General features: G+C 35.2%; 2 protein-coding genes, 1 long non-coding RNA gene and 2 other non-coding genes across 6 annotated transcripts; 1 reads left to right on the top strand and 4 right to left on the bottom strand.

The window, feature by feature from the left end:
• Positions 1–6,829: 6,829 nt before the first annotated feature.
• On the bottom strand, positions 6,830–13,580 carry LOC134231736 (uncharacterized). Of its 2 annotated transcripts, none has more exons than XR_009984613.1 (4): positions 13,513–13,580; positions 11,592–11,621; positions 10,398–10,550; positions 6,830–6,971 (listed from the first exon to the last, which is right to left on the bottom strand). It is a non-coding gene; the product is annotated as an uncharacterized LOC134231736 (long non-coding RNA). The 2 variants fall into 2 exon arrangements; XR_009984614.1 differs by lacking the exon at positions 6,830–6,971 and adding an exon at positions 9,615–9,716.
• LOC134231735 (uncharacterized) lies at positions 12,098–13,302 on the top strand. The gene has a single exon (XM_062713702.1). It carries the CDS (start codon positions 12,465–12,467, stop codon positions 13,191–13,193), a length of 729 nt encoding a protein of 242 aa, XP_062569686.1. The 5' UTR covers positions 12,098–12,464; the 3' UTR covers positions 13,194–13,302.
• A 253-nt stretch (positions 13,581–13,833) lies between the features above and the next one.
• On the bottom strand, positions 13,834–13,907 carry Trnas-aga (transfer RNA serine (anticodon AGA)). Its single transcript has one exon. It is a non-coding gene; the product is annotated as a tRNA-Ser (tRNA).
• A 214-nt stretch (positions 13,908–14,121) lies between these two features.
• Trnas-aga (transfer RNA serine (anticodon AGA)) lies at positions 14,122–14,195 on the bottom strand. Its single transcript has one exon. It is a non-coding gene; the product is annotated as a tRNA-Ser (tRNA).
• A 6,437-nt stretch (positions 14,196–20,632) lies between these two features.
• Positions 20,633–24,129, bottom strand: LOC134231733 (uncharacterized). The gene is made up of 4 exons (XM_062713700.1): positions 24,120–24,129; positions 21,526–21,761; positions 21,166–21,264; positions 20,633–20,974 (listed from the first exon to the last, which is right to left on the bottom strand). Exons 1-4 carry the CDS (start codon positions 24,127–24,129, stop codon positions 20,633–20,635), a joined length of 687 nt encoding a protein of 228 aa, XP_062569684.1.
• Positions 24,130–26,391: the final 2,262 nt, after the last annotated feature.

The following is a 26,391-nucleotide window of genomic DNA, read 5'->3' as shown; positions in this document are numbered from 1 at the left end:
GACCAAAGAACTCCTTATTTGCTCGCCTAAATCAACTCATGTGACTTATTGCTATCTGTTTTTTTTTTTTTGGCTTCTTGTGGGTTTACATTCGAACATTTTAAGCTTTTCTCTGCAATCCCTCAACCATTTACAACCAATTTTGGTATAAAGCATCTATGGGTGAAGAGATTTTTTAAATCATGGTCCCTGCCCTCCATCCCCTAAGGCAAAAAAGTTGGGGCGAAATCCGAAAGTAAAAAACTTGATGAAGAAACATCTAGCATCTTAGAAAAGGAAATTGTTGAAAGTGAAGTTTTAGAGGTTTTAAAAAATATGAAAAATAATAAATCACCTGGAAGTGATGGATTCACAACTTAATTTTTTAAATTTTTTTGGAAAGACTTAAAATGTTATATTCTCAGAGCAATAACTTGTATTTTCAATAAGCAAGAATTACCAATTTCCCAAAGACTCGGCATTATTTCGTGTATACCAAAGGGTGACAAACCAAGACAATATTTAAAGAATTGGCGACCAATAACTTTATTGAATGTGCTGTATAAACTTATATCTGGGTGCCTAAGTTATAGAATAAAGACTACCTTAGATTCCCTTATTTCTGATACACAATCTGGTTTTATCAAAGGTAGATATATAGGGGAAAACACACGATTTATTTATGATCTTATGTCGTATACTGAGTCGAGAAATATACCAGGTCTCTTAGTTCTTATTGATTTTGAAAAAGCCTTTGACTCAATATCATGGTCTTTTATTTACAAGGTACTTAATTATTTTGGATTTGGAAATAAATTCATTGATTGGATCAAAATTTTGAATACAAATTTTAAAGCATCTGTTCTGCAATGTGGACATTTATCTGAACAAATACATATTCAGAGAGGTTGTAGACAGGGAGATCCTGTTGCACCTTATTTATTTCTCCTCTGTGCTGAAATCCTTGCTATTCTTGTGAAACAAAATAAAGACATTAAAGGCATTATTATTCAGGATAAAGAACATAAAATTTCCCAACATGCTGATGACACTTCGCTTGCCCTTGATGGTTCACCAAAATCACTTTTTGCAGCTCTTGACACTTTAGATTTTTTTTCACGGTTATCTGGGCTGAAAATAAACAGTACTAAAACAAAAATTATTTGGATTGGTTCAAAAAAAATTTCAAACCAAGTTTTTCACCACCCGAGATGGAAGTTAGATTGGGGGTCAACAACCTTCTCCTTGCTAGGCATAAACTTTTCAGCAGATTTAGAAACAATAACTGACATAAATTATGATTTAATTCTACCTAAGGTAAAATCATTGATTCAACAATGGAATCGACGAATACTAACACCCATTGGTCGAGTCACTGTTATTAAAACCCTAATATTACCAAAACTGAATCATTTATTTATTTCTCTTCCTGCACCTAGCATTGACAAAATTTCCTCATTAAATAAAGATATTTTTCAATTTGTATGGAAATCAAAATGTGATAAGATTAAGAGAACAATAGTTACTCAGGATAATCTGTCTGGAGGTTTAAAGATGGTAAATATTGACAATTTTATGAAATCTTTGAAATGCACTTGGGTCAAAAGACTGTTGACTGCAACAAACAAACCATGGTTCGATATATTCCTGGCAATTAATGGAAATGATGTTATAAAACAAATTTTAGATTATGGAGATGAATACATTTCTAAGGTCATAATGTCAAAGAATAATCCTTTTTGGTTGGATGTTTTTAGTTCTTGGAAATATGTTATGAAAAAGGTAGAACATGACATGGACATAAAAACTAAGGCTTGTAATATTCCAATATGGTACAACTCAAACATTAAGATTGAAAATAAGAGTATTTTTTATAGAAAATTGGTATCAGAAAGGTGTCAAAACTGTTGGAGATTTTCTGTCTGAAGAATGCATTTTTCTTTCAAAGTCTGCTTTCCAAAAAAATTTTAATCTTCCTAATGTAAATGTAATGCAGTACAATAGTGTTATTAGTGCCATTGCAAAATGTTTTAAAAATATGGCTATTAAGAGAACAATATTGAACAAAAGTTGTCTACCTTATTTACCGTTTTATTTTGAATATATTTTTTCGAATACAAAATGTTCAAAAATTATTTACAATGTCATAAACAAAAATTGTTTAAAGCCTACAGCAATTTCAAAGTGGAATTCAGAGTTGTCTTCTCATGGAGTGAATGAGATATGCACTCAAGATGTTTTTCGAGTGTGTTTCAAGACAACAAATGATTCTTCAGTACAATGGCTTCAATACCGACTTCTTCATAGAATTCTACCTGTCGGGTACTATCTTAAGAAAATTAATATAAAAACATCTGATTCATGTAGCTTTTGTAAAGAGGATACTGAAACTATTCAACATGTATTTGTAACTTGTTATGATGTAGTGGATTTATGGAGAAATTTGAGTATGCATATCTATAGAACAACTACTAAAAGAATTGGTTTTAATTTCAAAAATATTATTTTGGGTGAAATGCCATTCACTAAAGATAACATAATTATAAACTTTGTTATATTATATACTAAGCAATATATTTTTACTTGCTTATTACAATGTAAAAAACCAAACTTTCTTGGTTTGATAAATCATTTAAAATTGAAATATAATATTGAGAGGTGTGTATCAATTAATAACTCTAAACTGTCATTTTTTGATAAAAAATGGGACTCCTGGAAGAAAATGTTTGAATCAAATTGACATGTTTATTTTGATCTGATTATAATTTGAATGTCTTTAAGTATGTTTGCTTTTGATAATCGCTTTTTATGATTGGTGAACAATTGAAGTAGGGAATTATAAAAGCAGCCTTAATTTTTTTCCGTATGATTCCAGTTAAATCCGATATGTGTGAGTGAATGTAAGGGAGGGTGTGTGTGAGTTTAAAATCCTTTGTATATATACCACTATGTAGCAAGCAATTTATATGAAATTTTGTTTATATACAATGGAAATGTAAATAATAAAAAGAAAAAATTAAAAAAAAAAAAAAAAAAAGTTGGGGCGAAACTACTACAATTGATGAAATCTTTAAAAATCTTCTTTACTGATGGACATCAAGCCTTATAACTGTTGACATAATTATCATAAGCATTGACTCCTCTACCAAAATTGTGAAGTTTATTGTCCCAGGGTCAGGGGCCCTGGGGTTAGGACAGGGCTATAAAAATTTATATTGTGAAATGCATTTATTCTTTGAAAATCTTTCCCTCTGTCCCTGGATATTAAAAAAACTAACTACATGCATAGATATGATGAGGAATGGATATTCTCTCCAAAGTTTTGAAATTCGTAACCCAAAGGTCAGGGGTTCTGGTGTTACGGTGGGGCTATATAAATTGTAAAGTTAAAATTCATTAATTCTTTAAAAAATCTTCCTCTCTGCTCCTGGATAACAATTAAACTAACTACATGTACATATAGTTATGATAAGCAAGGGAGCCTCTTCCAAAATTATAAATTTCAAGGTCCCTTGCTCATGGGTACCATTGAGGGTTGGGGGCTCTAATTAAATACTGTAATTGAATAAATGGTTTGAATTTTGTTCTTTGGTACATGTATGAACCAAATTTTTTTTATGAACAAGGGTGCCTTCTCCAACATTGTGAAATGTATGACAACAGGATGTCGATTTTTTGTGGTCAATGGGCACTACTATTTATTGCTAATTATTACTGATTATTTGAAATGCACTTTTTGTTCCCCTTCGCTCTATATAGACATTAAGTAGACAAAATTATTATGCTAAGTATAGTTATGTTCGATGAGCAATGGTGCTTTTTTTTCACAGTTGCGAATGTCGTGGCCTCTGGTTCAAAGCGCGAAGCTAATTCAATTGTTTTAAAGTTTTATATGATGTTCAGATGACCTATAAGACCCATAGGCCTCTTGTCATGTTCTTATAAGAGAACCTCGAGTATCCCAATGATATGCATTTTATCTGTAACCTCTGGTCCGCCCTTATTTTCTTTTTATATGACTCTTGGTTAACACGGGTCTAGAATCGTTGATGGCTTATTTCTGCATTCATATAAATCTTATTTATGTCTGGCTTCCTTAAAAATGCAGAACAAAGGAGACCACTGATCTCCCTCTTTATGTACAATACAAGGTGACCTCTGCCCCCTTCCCCCTTGTTTTGTAAAATATAAAGTGACTTTAGGTCCCCATAATGATCTACAACATAGGGTGACCTCTGACCCCCTATTGATGTATAAGGTAACCTCTGTTTCCATTTTTGATGTACAATATAATCTGACGTCTGGTCTTCACAGTATCAGGTGACCTCTGGTAACCTTTCTGTTGTACAATATAAAGGTAACCTTTACTCTCCATAATGAAATAAAATACAAGGTGACCTTTGATCAACCTATTGATGTACAATATTAGTTAACCTCTGGTCCACCTAGTGACGATTAAAACTAACCTGAAGGCTCTGTCCCCCTACTGATATACAATATAAGGTGACCTTTGGTCACCCTACTGATGCACAAAATAAGGTGTCCTCTGGACCCCCTACTGTTGTACAATATAAGGTGTCCTCTGGTCCCCATACTGATGTACAATATAAGGTGACCCCTGGTCTCCCTACTCATGTACATTAAAAGGTGCCCTCTGGTCCCCTAATTGATGTACAATATAAGGTGACCTCTGGTCCTCTGACTGATGTACAATATAAGGTGTCCCCTGGTCCCCTGACTGATATACAATATAAGGTGACCCCTGGTCCCCCTACTGATGTACAATATAAGGTGACCCCCTGGTCCCCCTACTGATGTACAATATAAGGTGACCCCTGGTCCCCCTACTGATGTACAGTATCACGTGACCCCTGGTCTTCCTTCTGATGTCCCGTACTGATGCACAATATTAGGTGACCTCAGGTCCCCCTACTGATGTACAATATAAGATGACCTCTGGTCCTCCTACTGATGTACAATATAAGGTGACCCCTAGTCTTCCTACTGATATCCCCTGCTGATGTACAATATAAGGTGTCTTCTGGTCCCCTAACTGATGTACAATATAAAGTGACCTCTGATCCCCCTACTGATGTACAATATAAGTTGACCTATGGTCGCCCTACTGATGTACAATATAAGGTGATCCTTTGTCCCCCTACTGATGTACACTATAAGGTGTCTCCTAGTCCCCCTAGTGATGTACAATATAAGCTGACCCCTGGTCCCACAACTGATGTACAGTATAAGGTGTACTCTGGTCCTCGGACTGAGGTACAATATAATGTGTCCTCTGGTCCCCCTACTGATGTACAATATAAGGTGACCTCTGGTCTTCCTACTGATGTCCCCTACTGATGTACAACATAAGGTGACCTCTGGTCCCCCAACTGATGTACAATATAAGGTGACTTCTGGTTTTATTAACTTTTTGTTACCTCTGGTATCCGCATAAAGATTATGGGAACAAGCAAAAGTCTTATATTGTACATCAATAAGGATTTCATATTTCACAAATTGTTGTATAAGAATGAGACAAAGGTAATCTTATGTTGTACATTGTAAGTAGACAATAATCTAAAGGCATGGTATGTGTAGAATTATTTTTCAAATCCTCTCCAAAAAAAATTGCGACCCTTATGTTTTGACAGGGAAAAAAGTGCACAGTTTCTCCGAATTCTCTAAATGTATGTACATGTAATTGGAATTTGGAGAATTAGTCAACTTGCATTCTTCATATACATTATATGTATCCCTAAAGTAAATAACAATTGGTGCATTTTTAAAAGTTTTATTTCTTTTTTTAAATGTAGTGTTACACATGTTGAATGTTGACATCTTATCCCTGTCTATAAGCCCCTTTTAATAATATATAAATGAATTATTGTTGTGTGCCTTAGATATTATGAAAATGATATCACGAAAACGTATTGTTCATATATTAACTTGTATTGATTGTTTACTATACGTTTATATTACATCCCGAATTTCCTCGATTAAACGAACCCATTTACAATGACCCATACTATAAACAAAAGACACCCTAAAAAGTAGACTCACCTAAACGTTACCCAGGCATCTTTCTTTAACTCTATTACAGCATATAATATATGCAACACCTTATTATTACCTAATCGCCACTTCTGTGCGATTGTTAACTTTGTGTACTGTGTCTAACAAAAACGGCGCCAACTCGTACGGTACCTTACGTATGTGTTGCGCGTGACGCGGTTCTCACTTATCAACGAAAACCTATATAATAAAGGCCCAGAGAGAAATTCACCAGTAGTCTCAGCACTGCTCACGGGTATGGAGCCTGCAGCGCCCATAAGAATGGTAATGATCCCACTTTGATATGTGCTGAATATTATAAGTTGGGTGAATCTGATGCCATTTAATACCCAGTGTTTTGGGTCCCTTGATTTTCCCACATTAGGTGAAGTCTACCCATTTTTGGGATAAAAATACCCATTTTTCCAAGTTTTTGCCACTTTTTGTTGATTTTGGCCATATTTTAGTAAATTCCTGACTTTTTAGCTGTTTTAACTGTTTTTATTGATTTTAAATAAATTTATAGAAAATTGACCATCTTTTCTTATTATTGGGTAAATTTCAGAAATAAGAGACCCACGTATAATTTCTGTAACGGGGTAAACCATAGAGTGGTAAGAGAATACAAAGTATTCCAAAACCACCACTACACCCAGAAACGTTACAATTTGGTGTCAGAAGTGGGATTTCTCTTATCTCATTTTTGTTTACCCTTAATTAAGAAATAGATAGAAATCATTTCATACTTAGGTATAATTTTATTAATTCAATACATTTTATTGATATTGTGTCCTTTTTTTTGTACAAAATGGAAGCCGAAGAAAGTTTTGAAGTAACTTTTAAGTCCCGTCCGTCTTCACCTAACAGCTTGGAGAATGGTAGGGTGGCCACACCCGTTTCCAATCCTCCTTCTCCATCAAAGGCATCAGATCTTGCCCAACCTGTAAATGAAAAGCAATTAGACGCTATCATGTCTATGTTGCACAATGTAAATCAACAAATGCTGGGAATGACAAATGAATACCAAAAGTTGAGAGAGCATGTTGACATTTTAGAAAAAGAAATTAAGAGTCCTGTGCAAGATAGGGGAGACAATCATCACTTTCCCAATTTTATGCCTAGACCCATTCACCCGGTCAATTCTTATGATGATTTTCACCCCCGCATTCGATCAAATCCAGTTTGTGAGCAAAGGGAATACAACCCCGGTACAATGTCAGGTACCCATTATTCCCCTTTACCTGAGATAAACAGAAATGAAAACAGAATGCCGTCCCCATTTACACCAAAGACCCATATTACTATAAAACCTCAAACATTTGATGGCTCAGAAGATTTTGGCGAGTACCTCGCCCAATTCGAAATCTTAGTTGACTTGCATGGGTGGGACTATAAAACTAAATCTCTGTACCTAGCCAGTAGCCTAACGGGTAGTGCCCGGGCCTTGCTGAGCGAACTAAATGAAAATCAAAGAAGAGATTTTAACTCCCTTGTGAAAATACTAAATAGGAGATACGGCTCCATTGAAAGATCGGAAATGTTCCGAGCCCAACTCAAAACCAAATCTAGGGGTGCCAATGAGTCCTTACCCGAACTGGCCCAATCTATTAAAAAATTAACTCGCCAAGCATACCCAACAGCTGACCCGACCATTATAAGCATTCTGGCCCTTGATCAATTTATCGACGCCTTGCCCGACCCAGAAATGCGATTAAGGTTAAGGGAAGCTAAACCCAAAGACATAAATGAGGCAGAAATTTTGGCCATTCGTTTAGAAACCTATAGATTGGCCGACGCCCAAAGAACTAAAACTGTCTGTGCCATAAATGAGTCTGACCCTATTTCTTCCTTAAAACAAGATAATCAAAATTTGAGGGATGACTTGCAATCCCTTACCCGGGAAATCAAAGCCCTAGTAAGAAATACCAGAAACTCTAACCATGATTTTGTACAACCCCCCAGTGCATATTACTCAAACAAGGACTCATGCCCAAATTCCATCCGACCCAACTACCCGAATAACAAATCAACAAATTATGGACCTAGACCCCAGGGTTCACCTAAACAAGGAAATTCAAACAATGGGAGCAAATACCCCAAAAACCCAAAGCAAAGTCCTTTCCAGCCTCAAAAACAGGGAAACTTCCCAGTGTCGAATTCGGGGGGCGGAAATCGACAGGTGCAAGGGGCAGGCCCCAACACTTGCCATTAAATATGGCTCAACCACTCTCACTAAAGCCCAAACCCAATATTGAAAATAAAACAAATGAGAAATCTGATAAAGAAATCTCTGATTGTAATACACCTACCCCCAAAGAAATTTTAGTGAGAGATATAAAAAGGGGAAATGACGGAATTTATCTGGTTGGGAAAGTAGGAAATAAAGAGACAAATTTATTAGTAGATACAGGCGCTAGTGTGTCCATTGTCAGTACCCAATTTTATGAAAATTTAGACCCAATAGAAAAACCCCAAATTACCCCGGTATCTATCAAACTTACATCTGCAAGTGGTGAGGCAATCCCAGTTAAAGGAGAGTGCCTAATCAAAATGTCCCTTGGAAATGTTCAGGTTACTCATAAAGTACTTGTGGCTGATATACAAAACCCATGCATATTGGGGTTGGATTTTATGACCCAGAATTCATGTGACCTTTTTGTGAAAAAGATGAAGCTAAAGGTACAGGGTCTAGAAATTCCCTGCTTTAGTAAATCTTGCATAAATGTTGTATCATGTAGCAAGATAAGTCTTGCCGAGGATATTGAAATTCCTCCCCATTGTGAATATATTGCCCCTGCAAGGGTAGAAAACCCCCATTTCAAGGATGCAGTTGGAATCATAGAACCCGTCCCGGGATTTGTTGAGAAACACGAATTGATGATTCCCCAAACCCTCATTACTGTAAACAAAGAGGTCCCAGTTCGTTACATGAATCTGAAAGATGAAAGTATTAAACTTTTTAAAAATACCCAAATTGCCACAGTCAACTGTGTTGACCAAGTACTAGACAAACGGGAAGACCATGACATTACCCATACCCTTAATACTCTTAGCCCTGAACTCGCTTCCCGATTTCCTGACCACTTGCAATGTATTTTTGAAAAAGTTTCAAAAGAAATAACAATTGAACAAAAGCAAGAATTGGAAAATCTTCTTATTGAATTTCAGAAAAGTTTTTCTATCTCTTCTACTGACATGGGACTTACTGATCTAGTTGAACATAAAATCAATACTGGGAATGCTCCCCCCATTAAACAACACCCTAGAAGAATACCTTTAGCAAAAATGGGAGAAGTAGAGAAAGAAATTGAAGATATGTTAAATAAGGGAGTAATAGAAACCTCTAATAGTCCTTGGAGTTCCCCAATTGTCCTAGTTAAAAAAAAGGACGGGTCCCTTAGATTTTGTATTGATTACAGAAAATTAAACGACGTGACACTTAAAGATAGTTACCCAATTCCCAGAATAGATACCACCCTAGACGCCCTAGCTGGATCTAAATGGTTTTCCACCATCGACCTGAAGAGTGGTTATTGGCAAATTAAAATGTCCAATGATGACAAACCCAAAACAGCTTTTTCAATACCTGGTGGGGGTCATTGGCAATTCCTCAGTATGCCCTTTGGTCTGTGTAATGCAGGTGCCACTTTTGAAAGACTTATGGAAAAAGTCCTCTCTAACTTGTCCTGGAAAATATGTATGGTTTATTTGGATGATATTATCATTCTTTCCAAAACCTTTGATGAGCATATTATCAATTTGAAACAAGTTTTCAGTAGATTAAAATCAGCAAATCTTAAAATGAACCCCAAAAAGTGCTGTCTGCTACAGAAACAAGTTTCATTCTTAGGACATGTAGTGAATGAAAGGGGAATTGCCACTGACCCATCCAAAATTGAAGCTGTTCTAAATTGGCCAACCCCTTTATCAGTCAAAGATGTTAGAAGTTTTCTCGGTCTATGTTCTTATTACAGGAAGTTTGTCTACAAATTCTCCGACATTGCCAGGCCCCTCCATAAACTTACAGAGTCAAAACAAGAGTTTCATTGGGATGGAGACTGTCAGGAAGCATTTGATAAACTCAAAAGAGCCCTGACAAGTTCTCCAATCCTATCCTATCCCGACAACGAAGGATTATTTATCCTCGATACTGACGCTTCTAATAATGGATTAGGAGCTGTACTTTCTCAAGAACAAAATGGTGTGGAAAAAGTCATCTGCTATTACAGTAAAACATTCAGTGCCACTGAAAGACGATACTGTGTTACTCGCAGAGAGCTTTTAGCCATAGTAAAATCCATTAAAAATTTTCACCATTATTTGTATGGCAGATCTTTTAAAGTTAGGACTGACCACGGATCACTTACCTGGCTCCTAAACTTTAAAAATCCGGAAGGCCAAATTGCCCGTTGGTTTCAGTTTCTGTCCCAGTATGAATTCAAAGTAGAACACAGAGCTGGGAAATCCCACGGCAATGCTGATGCCCTCTCCAGGAGACCTTGTCCTGACGACTGTAAACACTGCAATAAAGCGGAAAACAGATATGACACTGAATCAAATGTCCTACACTGTTTTTCTGTCAAAACCAGATCCCAAAATATTGAACAAAATATCTGCCCTGAATCAAATTCTCACTCTGCGGAAATAACCGATATTAAACAATCACAGAGTCAAGACCCTATCCTCCAGACTATCATAGAATGGGTAAAATCCGATGAGAGGCCTAAATGGGAAGAGATATCACACCTTTCTGAAGCCCATAAATATTATTGGGCGAGATATGATTCCCTAAAATATCTACATGGCATACTCTACCATATTTGGGAAGATGTCCAACCAAAATATCAAATGGTCCTACCCCAATCCCTGAAAAACTTTGTCTTTCTACAGTTACATAATAAAGTCACTGGCGGCCATTTGGGTGTCCGTAAAACTTTGTCTAAAATCAGAGACCGATACTTCTGGTATCATATGTCTGAAGACATTAAAACCCTCTGTAGCAAATGTGACATATGTGAATCGAGAAAGTCCCCCCATAAGCTACCCAAAGCACCCCTTCAGAAATATATAGTGGGAGCACCCATGGAAAGACTAGCCATAGATATAATGGGTCCACTTCCCCTCACAAAGAGAAAGAATTCATACCTTCTTGTGGGGGGGGGGGGACTATTTCACTAAATGGGTTGATGCTTTCCCCATCAAAAATCAAAAAGCCCAAACTGTAGCTAAAATTCTTATTGACAGAGTTATCTCGATATTTGGGGTACCCATGGAAATGCATTCCGACCAAGGTAGATCCTTTGAGTCTGGGCTATTTCAAGAAATCTGTGATATACTCGGTATAGAAAAAACCTGCACTACCCCCTTTAGGCCACAATCGGATGGAATGATCGAGAGAGCAAACCGCACTATAGAAAATATGCTCTCCACTTTCGTAAATGATACCCAACAGAATTGGGATGAATATATTCCCCTACTCATGATGGCATATAGGTCATCTATTCATGAATCAACAGGAGTTAGCCCTAATGAAATGGTCTTTGGTAGACCCATCCACTTACCCATTGACCTTGTTCTTGGCACTCCAGACTCTGAAATACATAAACAAAAATACGGGTCTGAATTTGCAAATCAATTGGCAAACAAATTAGAAGTTATTCATGACCATGCCCGCAATCGAATCCAATTATCATCAAAACATATGATTAGGGAATATAGTAAAAAGGTTCACCAACACTTATACCAAGTGGGTGATGCGGTTTGGTTCTATTCCCCAAAATATGTGAAACATGGCAAAAAGTTATGTAGACCATGGGTAGGTCCCTATTATTAAAAGAGTAAATGATGTTGTTTACAAAATCAGAAAAACTCTTAAACATAAACCTAAAATCGTCCATCATAACTTATTGAAGCCATATAAGGGAGATAACCCCCCTTTACTACCTAAGTGATGATTGGATCCCCTATGCCGTACAACTCCTTAATCCATTTTATGCTCTTTAAAGTTTGATTACCTCTTTTAAATTTCAGATCCAAAAATACAATTGTACCATTTGTGACAAAGAATTCAACCTTCCTAGTCATTGTGAAAGACATATCACTTCTGCTCATTCGGGTTTCGGACATAAGTGTTCTTCTTGTAGCCTGGTATTTGCAAGGACCGACCAAAAACACGGATGCTTGAGCTACACATTCCAAATAGTGAAGAGAGCAACTGGAACCTTCACGGGAGAAGAGGCTCTTGAATTCCAAACATTCCAGAAAAACCGGTCCAAATTTTTCAGCCCATACAAAAGCCCGCTAAAACTAATCTCGGGAACACCAACCTGGCGCCCTCCAAAAGAAGAACCAAGTTCACTGATCCAGTTATCCCAAAGAAGAAGACGTATTACGGCCAAGCTCCCAACAGAGCTTTACAGAAACTACCTTCTTTGATGGATCTTCCTTTGTGTCCCCCTACCGGCGACGCAGGCACTAACTATACAGCCAGAGAACCAACGACCACTACTCCAACTTCAACGTCCTCCATGTCTTTAGGCACCACTTCCAAAACCAAAACCTCAACTGCCGTTATCACTACCACGTCCACTTCCATAAAAGCAAATGCGCGCCCTACCGGCCTTAACAAAGATCTCTCGATGTCCACAGATTCCGATTCCTCCTCTACCAATTCCGCCCATAAGTCAGCGTATGATAAAGACACCATTGTCTCCAAGAAAGCAGATCAACTCTCAATCATGACTGATGGCGTCATTGACCCTCCTCAGGAATATACTGTCCCAGAAACAACAGGCGCACAATACAAACCGACTAGTAAACAGGAGCTGAAAGTAAAAGACATGATGGCCAGGCAAAAAGAGATCATCACGTTGGACGTTGGGGGTACCAAGTTTACCACCACGAAGTCAACTTTACAAGAAGATCCTTCCTCATTATTAGCTGCCTTATCATCCAAAACTTCTGAAACGTTGTTCATAGATCGAAACCCGAAGCATTTCCCCGTCATTCTGGACTTTCTACGAAATGGATGTTGTACGTCAGACCTGGTCCTGCCTGCCAGTTTCCATGCTATAAAAGAACTGTACCAAGAATGCGTGTTCTATGAATTAGACAATCTCACGAAACACCTGGAACCATTATTGAAATACATTCCATCACAGTGACCAACATACCCAGACCAGTGTGAAATTCTAGAGACTTGAATGATGAAAGATGAAATTTGATATATAAACTTTATTTATTTGTTTGTTTGTTATATTTGTAATATGTCAATGCTACCTCAGAATGTTTTTTTTTTTAAAAATGTTAAAATTATTATTATTTGAATGTTATACTGTTAAAATATTGTTATAATTGTTATACTATGTTTTGAGTGCTTGTTATCCCATAAAATGTTGTAATTGAACTCAGAAAGTAGTTAGTGTTTCTTAAATGGTGATTATCCCATGAAAACAAATTATATTACTTCGTAAGAGTTCTTACCTGCACAACATTCGGGACGAATGTTAAAAAGGAAGGGGAGCTGTGTTACACATGTTGAATGTTGACATCTTATCCCTGTCTATAAGCCCCTTTTAATAATATATAAATGAATTATTGTTGTGTGCCTTAGATATTATGAAAATGATATCACGAAAACGTATTGTTCATATATTAACTTGTATTGATTGTTTACTATACGTTTATATTACATCCCGAATTTCCTCGATTAAACGAACCCATTTACAATGACCTGTAGTATGGAAAGGAGGAATGAGTAAACATACATTGAAAATTCATAAATACATATATATTGAAAACATATGGCTGGACCGGGAATCGAACCCGGGACCCCTGTATTTCTAGTCAGGTGCTCTAACCACTGAGCTATCCAGGCCGATGTCCTCAGTCCAGCCTAATTTCCTACATTCCCCCTTCCTTAAATAGTCTTCGACCCCGAAGACACAACTCAAGTTCACCTTGTCAGGACTTTAACATTAGTAATTATACATTGCCTGAACAAGGTAGGCCACGGCACCATCTGTAGTATGGAAAGGAGGAATGAGTAAACATACATTGAAAATTCATAAATACATATATATTGAAAACATATGGCTGGACCGGGAATCGAACCCGGGACCCCTGTATTTCTAGTCAGGTGCTCTAACCACTGAGCTATCCAGGCCGATGTCCTCAGTCCAGCCTAATTTCCTACAGACCCATACTATAAACAAAAGACACCCTAAAAAGTAGACTCACCTAAACGTTACCCAGGCATCTTTCTTTAACTCTATTACAGCATATAATATATGCAACACCTTATTATTACCTAATCGCCACTTCTGTGCGATTGTTAACTTTGTGTACTGTGTCTAACAAAAACGGCGCCAACTCGTACGGTACCTTACGTATGTGTTGCGCGTGACGCGGTTCTCACTTATCAACGAAAACCTATATAATAAAGGCCCAGAGAGAAATTCACCAGTAGTCTCAGCACTGCTCACGGGTATGGAGCCTGCAGCGCCCATAAGAATGGTAATGATCCCACTTTGATAAGTACATTTTGTGCTGAATATTATAAGTTGGGTGAATCTGATGCCATTTAATACCCAGTGTTTTGGGTCCCTTGATTTTCCCACATTAGGTGAAGTCTACCCATTTTTGGGATAAAAATACCCATTTTTCCAAGTTTTTGCCACTTTTTGTTGATTTTGGCCATATTTTAGTAAATTCCTGACTTTTTAGCTGTTTTAACTGTTTTTCTTGATTTTTAATAAATTTATAGAAAATTGACCATCTTTTCTTGTTATTGGGTAAATTTCAGAAATAAGAGACCCACGTATAATTTCTGTAACGGGGTAAACCATAGAGTGGTAAGAGAATACAAAGTATTCCAAAACCACCACTACACCCAGAAACGTTACAGTAGTTTTGATTGATTTATGAATTTGATGGGTTAATTCCAGGGAAAGGGGAGGAGAATTCTATGCAGCCCCAAACTTCGCAATACAGGGGGTACATCTTCTTTGTAAAATAAATAAAATCAGGGGTTTACTAAAAAGTGTTAAAGTGATGAGGTCGCCTATTGAAGCATGACATCATAAGGAAGACAAAGGAGACATTAGATAATTTATTAACAAATAATTATTTCATTATGTTAAAGGATTGGTGAAAAGTCCGAGCGAAGTGAAGAGGTATGGGGTGGTAGGTGGCAAGATCTTCATCCTCCCCTAGCTTGTTAGTGATCAACTGGACCGTCGGCGTCGTTTACTCTGAGTCGCTTACTATATTAGTAAGGAGATCAGAGGTTAAGCACTAGATACTTTAACCTTACATGGAATAATAAAATCATAGATGAGACCACAGGTCACCCAACAAAATCCATAAATGTTAAACTCTTATACATGTATATCATATATCTTATAATATTGCAGTTAATGTTGCTCAGTCCCCCCCCCCCCCCCCACACACACACCCATCTATCTTTTCTTATACCCATCAGATGGTTATTCCTTTGACAAAAATAAATTTTCTGGGTTTATTTACAATGTATCAAGGCTTCACAGTATTACGATTTCTTCTATTTTCACTTTACGTATGCAACGCATGCACTACATTTTGTAGCGGAGTAAACAGGCCCGATAGTCGTGAACTGTGCAGGGGACCTAAGGTCCTAGTTGAGCGTACGTTTCATCCTTCTGCTGACCGTTATGAACATATAGCTTTCAGTATGATTGCTAAAATAACAGCCAATGAATCATAAGTTTGGCTCAGGAAGTCCATAGCAGTGCTATAATTATAAATTGAAAACGAAAGTAGAAAGGCTGCGCAGCTGTCTGCAAAAAACATGGGGATGCTCATTGTGTCCACGTGGAAGACAGAAGTTACGTACATAATAGATTCGGTAAGTATTTTCATATTGTATCAATTTTATGAATTTTTAACACATAAATACAGTCATTGTATCTCTATACCATGTAGCCATTAATCAGAAACCGAAATATGTCCCTTATGACCATACAAAATGCATAAATCTGTCCGAGTCGAGTACTTTTGGTTTAACATTTGACTTTTGATTCGCGTCTTTTGTTACGAACATGTGTTTTTGCATTATTTGTATAATCTATTAATGATAAAGTTATATTGTACTATATTTTATTCTATATTTGTTGGTTTTGTTCTGCTCTTATCAAAGGATGAATACTTTTTGAATATTTGTTTTAATGTTGCCATATCATTTACGCAATTACGTTCATAACAGAGACACGAAAACTTGAAGTAGTGACATAATTTGTACTTTAATTGCCTTCTTTCTGGTTTTATCAAGGATATATAATAAATATAATTAAACAGCATATGTGTTGATTACATCATGTTATATTTTGTTTTTTTTATATATTTTTTCTTTCAGATTTACAAGAAATGACTGAATTATGTTCGTAACAATGACACAAAGATCCAAGACTCAAAATAGAAGACCTAGGATATTTAGCAATCCATCTGACAATTTACTTGTCTGCATTAATTCTCTTTGAAAGCTAGTCTATTATTAAGCTTTGAAATGAAATATTAAAAGAATTAAAGACAAGTGTTCGATTGTCTTGTTATTTTTTTTGTTCGTTTTTAAAGCCTGATTCGGAGTTAGGTGTCCATGTTACTTACATAATTTCTCCTTGTTTGAAACTAGAAATAAAAATTGTGACTTTTTAAATAAATTCCATTTAATATAAAATTAAACATGATTTCATCATACCTTTTTGATTACATTATTTTCATATTTTAACAACTTGTTCAATTCTATAACATGTTACTTGTTTAGTGCTTATGTAAGTAACGGTGTCCATTGATAATCTTGGATATATTTTCTAATTGTAATGGAATAAGGTAGAAATAAGTCATGCAATAAAACATGCAAACTAGTGTTTATATACTTCAAAAAGTATTCACCAGAAAAGAATAGCTTATTGATTTAAAAAACAGTCACTGTGGACACCAAGTTACGTACATAAAATTTCAGACATGCTTGTACATTTGGACACCTATCTCCTCTTTAAGACTTCAGATTATCTTCCCATCAATTTTTTTCAGAAGCAGGAAGGGTACTGACTCAATTAATATACATAAATTATGAAATTGATTATTTTTAAAAAATAACCCTTTGGTCACACATCTGAACTCAGTACTGAAGAATGAGTTAAATACAATTTGTCATATGCTGACTGGCATATTTCATACAATGTACTAATTGTTAAGCTATTTTATACACACTGAAGTATCGACGGATTATTCCGTTATTTCCCGATCAGGACAATTAGCACACGGCGGGTGTGACCGATCGGTGGAGGATACTCATCCTTCATGATACCTGATCCAACCTTTGATGTTTTGGAGGTCCGTATTTGCTTTTCTCTTATTTTCTATTGTTTGATGGACTTCTGAGCTTGAATACTGTTTCGTTTTCTGTCCATATATATATATATATATATATATATATATATAAAGCACATTTTACAACAACTCTTAAACTAACATAACTGCCCTAAGTGAAGAAATATTAACATAGAAAGCACAAAGAAATTCACTTTTACATGGATACCCACTTCCGCCCCAGCCCGGGGTTGAACTCTCGACCTTCGGAATCTGTCTCCCAGGAACAGCGCGCTAGACCGCTCGGCTATCTAGGCAAGTCAAAAAACTTGCTTTCGATGCCGATGGAATTCTCGCGGCGCTGTCCTACACTACATGGTCACTGAGAATAGAAGTGAGATACAGTTATTTGGACATTAGTTTTAACAGAGGATTGTTACCAATACATGTTGTAATGAATTAATTATTATTTATAAAGCACATTTTACAACAACTCTTAAACTAACATAACTGCCCTAAGTGAAGAAATATTAACATAGAAAGCACAAAGAAATTCACTTTTACATGGATACCCACTTCCGCCCCAGCCCGGGGTTAAACTCTCGACCTTCGGAATATGTCTCCTAGCAGTGCAGGAACAGCGCGCTAGACCGCTCGGCTATCTAGGCAAGTCAAAAAACTTGCTTTCGATGCCGATGGAATTCTCGCGGCGCTGTCCTACACTACATGGTCACTGAGAATAGAAGTGAGATACAGTTATTTGGACATTAGTTTTAACAGAGGATTGTTACCAATACATGTTGTAATGAATTAATTATTATTTATAAAGCACATTTTACAACAACTCTTAAACTAATATATATATATATATAAATATATATATATATATATATATATATATATATATATATATATATATATATATATATATATATATATATATATACAGCAAAACTCGGTTATAACGAAGTCGCTGGGACCTTTGAAATTACTTCGCTATATCCGTAATTCGTTATAACCGTATAAGAAATTCATTAAATTTATATATATATATATATATATGTATATATATATTTATATTTATATATATTTCATGTATTCTACCTCACAGTGACAAGGTTTCGTGTATGTTATGTATATCGAGATGTGAACATTGTAGATTTCCAATCGATTTCATAAGGAACAAGAGGCCCAGGGGCCACATCGCTCACCTGAGCAATTGGCTAGGTACATATCAGATCAGAACTGAAAGTTTACTGAGGGGGGAGGGGGAGGGAGGGGGCTTGAATTTGAACCCCCCAGGGGGTCATGATTTGAACAAATTAGAATCTACACTACCTGAGGATGATTCCCTATAAATATCACTAAGCATAGCTTTGAAGTACTTGAGAAGAAGATTTTAAAAGGTTTCCCTAATATATACTCCTATGTAAAAATTTGATCGGCCATTTGGCCCCACCCTTCCCACGGGGGTCATGATTTGAACAAACTTGAATCTACACTACCTGGAGATGATTTCACAGGAGTTTCATCTTTCCTTTCTCAATGGTTCTTGAGAAGACTTTTAGTATATATTCCTATGTAAAACTTTGATCAGCCATTGTGGCCCTACCCTACCCCCGGGGGTCATGATTTGAACAAACTTGAATCTACACTACCTGAGGATGATTCCACATGAGTTTCATCTTTTCTGGCCCAGTGGTTTTTGAGAAGAATATTTTTAAAGATTTTTCCTATGTATTCATATGTAAAGCTTTGATCGGCCATTTTGGCCCCACCCTACCCCGGGGGTCATGATTTGAATTAAGTTGAATCTACACTACCTGAGGATGATTCCACATGAGTTTCATCTTTCCTGGCCCAGTGGTTCTTGAGAAGAAGATTTTTACAGATTTTTCCTATATATTCCTATGTTAAACTTTGATCGGCCATTTTGGCCCCACCCTACCCCCGGGGGTCATGATTTGAATTAAGTTGAATCTACACTACCTGAGGATGATTCCACATGAGTTTTATCTTTCCTGGCACAGTGGTTCTTGAGAAGAAGATTTTTACAGATTTTTCCTATGTATTCCTATGTTAAACTTTGATCGGCCATTTTGGCCCCACCCTACCCCCGGGGGGTCATGATTTGAACAAACTTGAATCTACACTACCTGAGGATGATTCCACATGAGTTTTATCTTTCCTGGCCCATTGGTTCTTGAGGAGAAGATTTTTACAGATTTTCCCTATGTATTCCTATGTTAAACTTTGATCGGCCATTTTGGCCCCACCCTACCCCCGGGGTGTCATGATTTGAACAAACTTGAATCTACATTACCTGAGGATGATTCTACATGAGTTTCATCTTTCCTGGCCCAGTGGTTCTTGAGAAGAAGATTTTATAAAAATGCCATTAATTTTTCTCAAATTCATAATTATCTCCCCTTGGAAAAGGGCGTGGCCCTTTATTTGAACAAACTTGAATCCCCTTTACCCAAGGATACTTTGTAGCAAGTTTGGTTGAAATTGGCCCAGTGGTTCTTGAGAAGAAGATGAAAATGTGAAAAGTTTACGACAACGACGACGACGACAACGACGACGACAGACAACGGACAAATTTTGATCAGAAAAGCTCACTTGAGCCTTTGGCTCAGGTGAGCTAAAAACACACTGAATGCAAATGTTTATTTATCAATACTAGCATATATAATGTTCGACGTTTTGTCTGGAATTTTAAATAATACTTTTCCTTTTTTTACGTTATACTTTGTCCCTCAGTGTCTCAGAATCCGTATTTTTGCTGTTACAATTTTTAAAAAGGAGTTTTGTTAATGATTTCTATAGAAATTATTACTTCGTAGTTTTTGGTAAAAAAAAAAAAACCAGAGTATATTTTTATAGTCTTTATTCAATATATACATGTATGACAAACAAAATACAACAAACACATTGATAATTAATATAATCATATAAAAGAAAAATACTTGTTTTTCAGATTGTAAATTCAAAAAGCATTTGTAAATGGTTTGAATAGCAAAAGTAGAAAGTGGTTGTTTTTTTAATGAATAACATTTTCACCTTTCATTAATATGAAAAAATTAAAATATAATCAGGTATAGACTATTTAAACTTTCAATAAATTTAACTTTTGTTCATAAATAACATAATGATTGTATCTCGCATCAATATAAAAATGTAATAATTTTACTTTTAATAAATAGATTACTATAAATATTGAAATTGGGTTGAATAAGAAATATATCTGTAAAATTTAAACATAATTCGAAGCATTATTCCGTATCATAGTAAACGCTGAATCAATTTCCGGTGTTAAATCTATTGCGGCCTGGATTCTCCTCAGCATCCACAATGCAAACAGTTTCCTTTTGCCAGTTCCTAAACGTCTGAATTTTACAACATATGAGCAAGGAATATTAACTTTGTCTTCAGAATTTACAGTGGGTAAAAATTTGAGGTAACACAAAACATTCCGTATGACGTTGTCAGACCATGGGATGGTCAGTGATTTTTGTATGGCATATCCAGTGTGAAGAGGTTTCATCAGTAAAGAGATTTCTGTAAGGAGTTCCACCAATCGTAAATGAGAACGATTCTTTGAAAGAAAAAAAAAATACACTGAAATGCCAATCAACGATAAAAGTACCAATAGCAACGTGCACAGACACGGTTATTGTATAAAAATAAACAGAAACATTTTCCCCAAAATATTTTTGACAAAAACAATCATTGTACATGCTTATTGATAATTAAATGAAATACAATTAAAGCACAATGGGAACTTACAATTTCACAGTTTCCCGTAACATCAGTAGATATTGTTAAATCCTCGGCAGTTTCAAATTGTTCAATAATGGAGATATCATCTCTAAAAATTGATCTTTCCTGTTGAAAAGAATTTTTCTTATGTAATTCTTTGAGAAATAATTTCATACCCAAAATCATGATAATGTTGACCCATTTGTATCTTCATGTCTTTTGATTTAAAATTGTCATTCTTTTTTATCTAAATCTTTGATAATCTAAACAAAGAAGGTAAAAATGGTCTGTTTAAATTGTGATTTCATTAAAAGAATCAAATGTAAGTATTTTCAATCGCTGGACTTGCAGAAAAACTAAGCATATGGTAAATTAAAATGTTCTTACGTATTCTCGTTTGGAATTGGTAAGCTGCTCGATTATTTCCCAGAGTGAACTTCTGAGATTGTTTAGGGTATTCCGAAAGTTTTGTCGAACTAGAGCAAAACCAGAACCTTCTATCAAAGACCCTGAACATGGATGGCATACATCAATACAAAACTGGTAGCTTCTCAACCGATCATTACATGCAATAGACCCATCTGTGTGTAGAGACAGGGACAACACAACGTGGATGGCGATAGCTGAAAAGTTCATATAAGTGCTCTTATACTGTTAGACATTCTAACGATATACATGTATACATTTATTAGTTTTGAAAACCACTTATTCCACCTTTGGAAAAAATACTAATTGTGACCCGTTACAGACACATCTGTTTCTGTCTATCTGAAAAGAAAGTTTCTCGCAACGGCCTGCAGTTCGACATTCAAATATACCAAAGATGTTTAATAATTTATTGACACTTTTTTTTAAAGTTGATTCAAAATCACTTTGAACTCAGATTAAGAAAAAAGTCCCTTGCAACGGCCAAAAAGGTGGGTCGTGGTTTATATGAATACTATAAGCCAACCACAATTCTGAAATTATACACGTCAGCTTGTTTGACAATAAAGAAATGTTGAATTGTGTCATCTTAAGTAGGAGCAGGACCCGATTCCAAAAGACAAGCTCTTAACAAAAAGTGGATGAAACAAAGGTATCATGCAGAGGTATCATGCAGAAGTATCGTTTAAAGTTAACTTAATTTGCTTTATTCAAATGTCGCCCGGCATTCCTAATGCAAATCGACATGCTAGTATTTCACACTTTTTATCCGATTATCAGATCATGACAGAGAGATAAGATGGATGTAACAGATCGACAGGGAAGCCTACTTCTCCAATCCACCTCTGATATTTTTGAGGTCCGTGATTTCCCTGCTCACTTTTTGTAATGAACTATTGATTACTACTAACTATCTTCATATTTTGTTACAATGATGCATGAAATAGCAAATGATTAGGCCTATAAGTGACATTTTGTTTAGTTTTTCGTAAAACACTTGGCAATCTAGAAATATTTGAAATGAATTACATGTAATTCCACAAGGTCTACCATATCCGTCGAATGTTCAGCCGACAATCTTACAAACTTTATAATGTTTTAATTTAGCATATTATATGTCTATCTTCTGATAAAAAGTTACCCTTACCCTAACCCTAATCCTGAAATTTACAAACAAAAAAAAAAAGCAGAGGAAATGAATTTATATTATACCAGCCCCATTTTTCATTCTCATTTAGTTCCTTGGGAAGAGCTGAAGTATTGGTGGTATTGTTTTGTAATGTTTGACCTGTTGGTAACTAAAAATAATATCAATAAATATCAATGTGGTTTTCTGTCAAAAACGAGAAGCCATATAAAAGACAAGAGGATTTTGGCAATAAGACGTTCATCCGAGTATCTGAGCTTTATGATTTCACCGGCTTTGTCCAATTATTCCAAGACGATCTGGGGCTAAAACCTTGGTCCAATGTGTCATGAATTAATATATATCGATATATAATTTATGAAATTCAAATTTTAATGGCCAGTAGTAAACAAATGTTTTTTGAAGTGCAATCACTCACCAAGTCTCGCAATGAAAACAGAAACATAAAGCCATGCAGCGGGATGTAAATTCAACAGTTTAAATAAAGGTTCATTGGTCATTGTAATGATGGAAATGTCTAACAGAAGAGAAAATTGCATATATTTTGAGTTTATTATATCGCCTATTACGTCCCGAAATGATACGGGGCTACCATGCACCAAGTCTCAACATGGAGCTTGAAATTGAAAACTTTTCATGAAACAATTTTCATTTTAAGTACATGTACAGGTATTTAAATATAATTAAAAGTTCCTTGGAGTCTTGGAAAGGGTATTGTAAAGAGTCATTGGTTCCCTTAAAAAATCAAAGAAATACATGTTTAGAGAAATGGATTTTTTTAATCTGACCTTAAATGCAAATTCTTATTATCATGATTTAAAATTAGAAGTGATCTGTGATATCTTCCAATGATAGCACAAGCTTTTTTTTTTTTATAATAATTTATTATAATAATTGAAGGCAATAGATGCGCTACAATACCAAATAAGAATTAAAAACAAGAAATTTTCTCTCAATGGTTGGTTACCAATAGTTTTTTTCACCTAAATTTTATTTGCTGATCAATTTTTAATTAGATGTTTAATCTATTTGCTTTCCCTATATATGTATTGGAGATTTGATGATTTTCTATACAGAATATGACTACCTGTAATGACTTTCTTTTTTGTGTAGTGATATATACTTTACGTTGTTAATTCAGAGATATTTCTGTGAGTATTTTCAGTTACTTAACTGTTTTTATGAAGGATCGGACTATCTACTCTATAAATTCTTTAAATTCATGTTTTTATCCATAGATATTTTAAAAAGAAGCTATAAAATACAAACGTTATAAATTTGATTAACTTGTTACTGAGATTTTACTTAAAAATTATATTTCTTTTGATTCTAAATTAAAGCTGTGATGTAAGAAACAATGAAGTCAACTAATATATATATGAAATAAGTGAAAATACTAAATCCTTACCCAACTTCATCCTTCAATATAATTAATGCGTTGTTACATACAATTAATATTTCTATGCACCTTTATATATACTCTAAATTCGAAACCGAAAAAAGGTAATAATTGATAAGCTTAAATAGTTTGATTTCCACATATACATAAAAGTGAAAACTAAACATTCCAAAGACATTCTTAAAACGTCATCTTTTTTTGCGAAAAGGGGTATTCTTCTTTTGTTGTCCTCCTTTTCTTCCTAATATGAATCACAAAAAATTGCGAAAAAGGTAAATAAAGAAATAAAACTTTTTCTTTTATCGAGTCATTTTTTTTTATTGAGTTATCGTTTCAAAATTCCAAAGGTCAATTCTAGTAAGAGTTAGTAAGATAATTGCAATACAAACTTGTTAAGTTTATTTAGTTATTGTTCTAAAATTCCTGTGGTTCCATTCTAGTGACGAATTAGAAAGAAAATTGCGACAAAGGGATACTCGATATTTGACTGTACTAAGGTTAACAGTAAGTTAAATATGTTAAGCCTGTCATTCATAAATTTAACAAATAAACGACAGTGTAGACAGTGACCCGAAGATTGTATCTATTTGAAGAATTTTCCATCCTTATTTACGGTCAAAGAAACCTTCTTTTCAAAATCTTTAAATTATATTCATTTTTTTTTTTTTTGAAAACTTAACAATATAAGTTTAGAGGTTATTCTTAGTGTAGAGGTTGTTCTTGGTTAAATAAAAGTACGTCAACCTTTACTTGTTTGATTTAATTTAAATCGCACCAATATGATGAACAATTTAATGACACTAGTTGATCTCTTACATTTTTGTTGTATCTAATAATATTTTTGTACAATGAAATATATTGAGAAAACGAACAGTATTCAAGCTCTAAAGTCCATCAAACAATACAGAATAGGAGCAGAGCATACACGGACCTCCAAAAGATCAGAGGTACATGGGATAAGGTGCCATGAAGGAGGGAGCATCCACTACCGAGCGATCAAACACACCGTGTGCTCCTTGTCATGATCGGGAAATAATGGAAAAAGTTGTCGACATTTAGTGTGTTTATAATGGCCTAAAGATATTTTAAAAAATGGAACTTTTAAAAAAAAATTGAACTTTGATTCAGTGAAAACTTTGGAACTTTAATTTACTATAGTGAAAACTTTGGAACTTTGATTTACTACAGTGAAAACTTTGGAACTTTGATTTGCTATAGTAAACACTTGGAAATTTGATTTACTATAGTGGAAACTTTGGAACTTTGATTTACTATGGTGAAAACTCTGGAACTTTGATTTACTATAGTAAACTATAGTTAACTATAGTTTACTATAGTATTTTTTGTTAGGAGAAGGCCACAACCAGCGTTTTCTTCTTTTCACTTATGAGATTTTGGACAAATTCTGCTTCATATGAATACAAAAAAAGGTCTGCTAATAACAGGGCGCAATTGGCACCCATATGATACTGTAACTCACTTTTTATGTACGGGAACTTATTTTCCTGTATTTACGCGAGATAGTGTGCTCACGAAAATTTCATTACCGCTCATATTAATTAGTATCCCTAACGATTATATGAAGCAATATCCACAATTCGTAAAAAGTTTGTCTCATTAATAAGGAATGAATATCTGGTGAAAATTACGTGATCTACAGAAACTGTTGGTGTCCCGTAGATGTGGTTCTGGAAATTTGATTGCACCCTAGTGGCGTTTGGGAGTCAAGCATAATTTTTATTTTTCGAAAATCTGATTCCCTGAAATACTCTTAGATTTTCCCGTTATATTTTGGGATAAGTATAGGAGTGGCCTGTAGTTTTGCATAAAGCTTTCCGGAGTTTGATTCGTACCTGCTAGGGGTCGAAAACCGACTTTTTTAAAGTATAAAGTTGCTTCTTCCCTTGTTAACAAAATATGAAAGTTAAGTACATCTAGAGGCAAACGCCTACGTGAGGTTGTTACTATCTTATGACAGTATCAAAGTCTACATGTAGTATTCTGAACCAGTTCGGAGAGGATTTCTTAGAAAATAAATAATAAAATTACTTGATCATGTTAATTGTCTAGTAAAAATGTTGTATCACAGCTCATTGTTATTTTCACTGATTATTTTACATATGTACAGGCAAAAACAATAAATTCAAACATTTTCATGATTTTGTTTGGCACATATATTGTTCTGAGACATTGGTTTGGATGCCATTTACATCACATGATCCATTCTGGCCACGGCACCAACAAGAACTGAAAAAAGAATTGTTTGGATTTTGAATTGTTA

The sequence above is a fragment of the Saccostrea cucullata genome, unplaced genomic scaffold, assembly GCF_032062105.1.
Source record: "Saccostrea cucullata isolate Sc308-1 unplaced genomic scaffold, CSIRO_AGI_Scuc_v1 ctg4498, whole genome shotgun sequence".
NCBI lineage: Eukaryota > Metazoa > Mollusca > Bivalvia > Ostreida > Ostreidae > Saccostrea > Saccostrea cuccullata.
The sequence above is the reverse complement of the archived record's forward strand: the minus strand, read 5'-3'. Positions and strand labels throughout refer to the sequence as shown.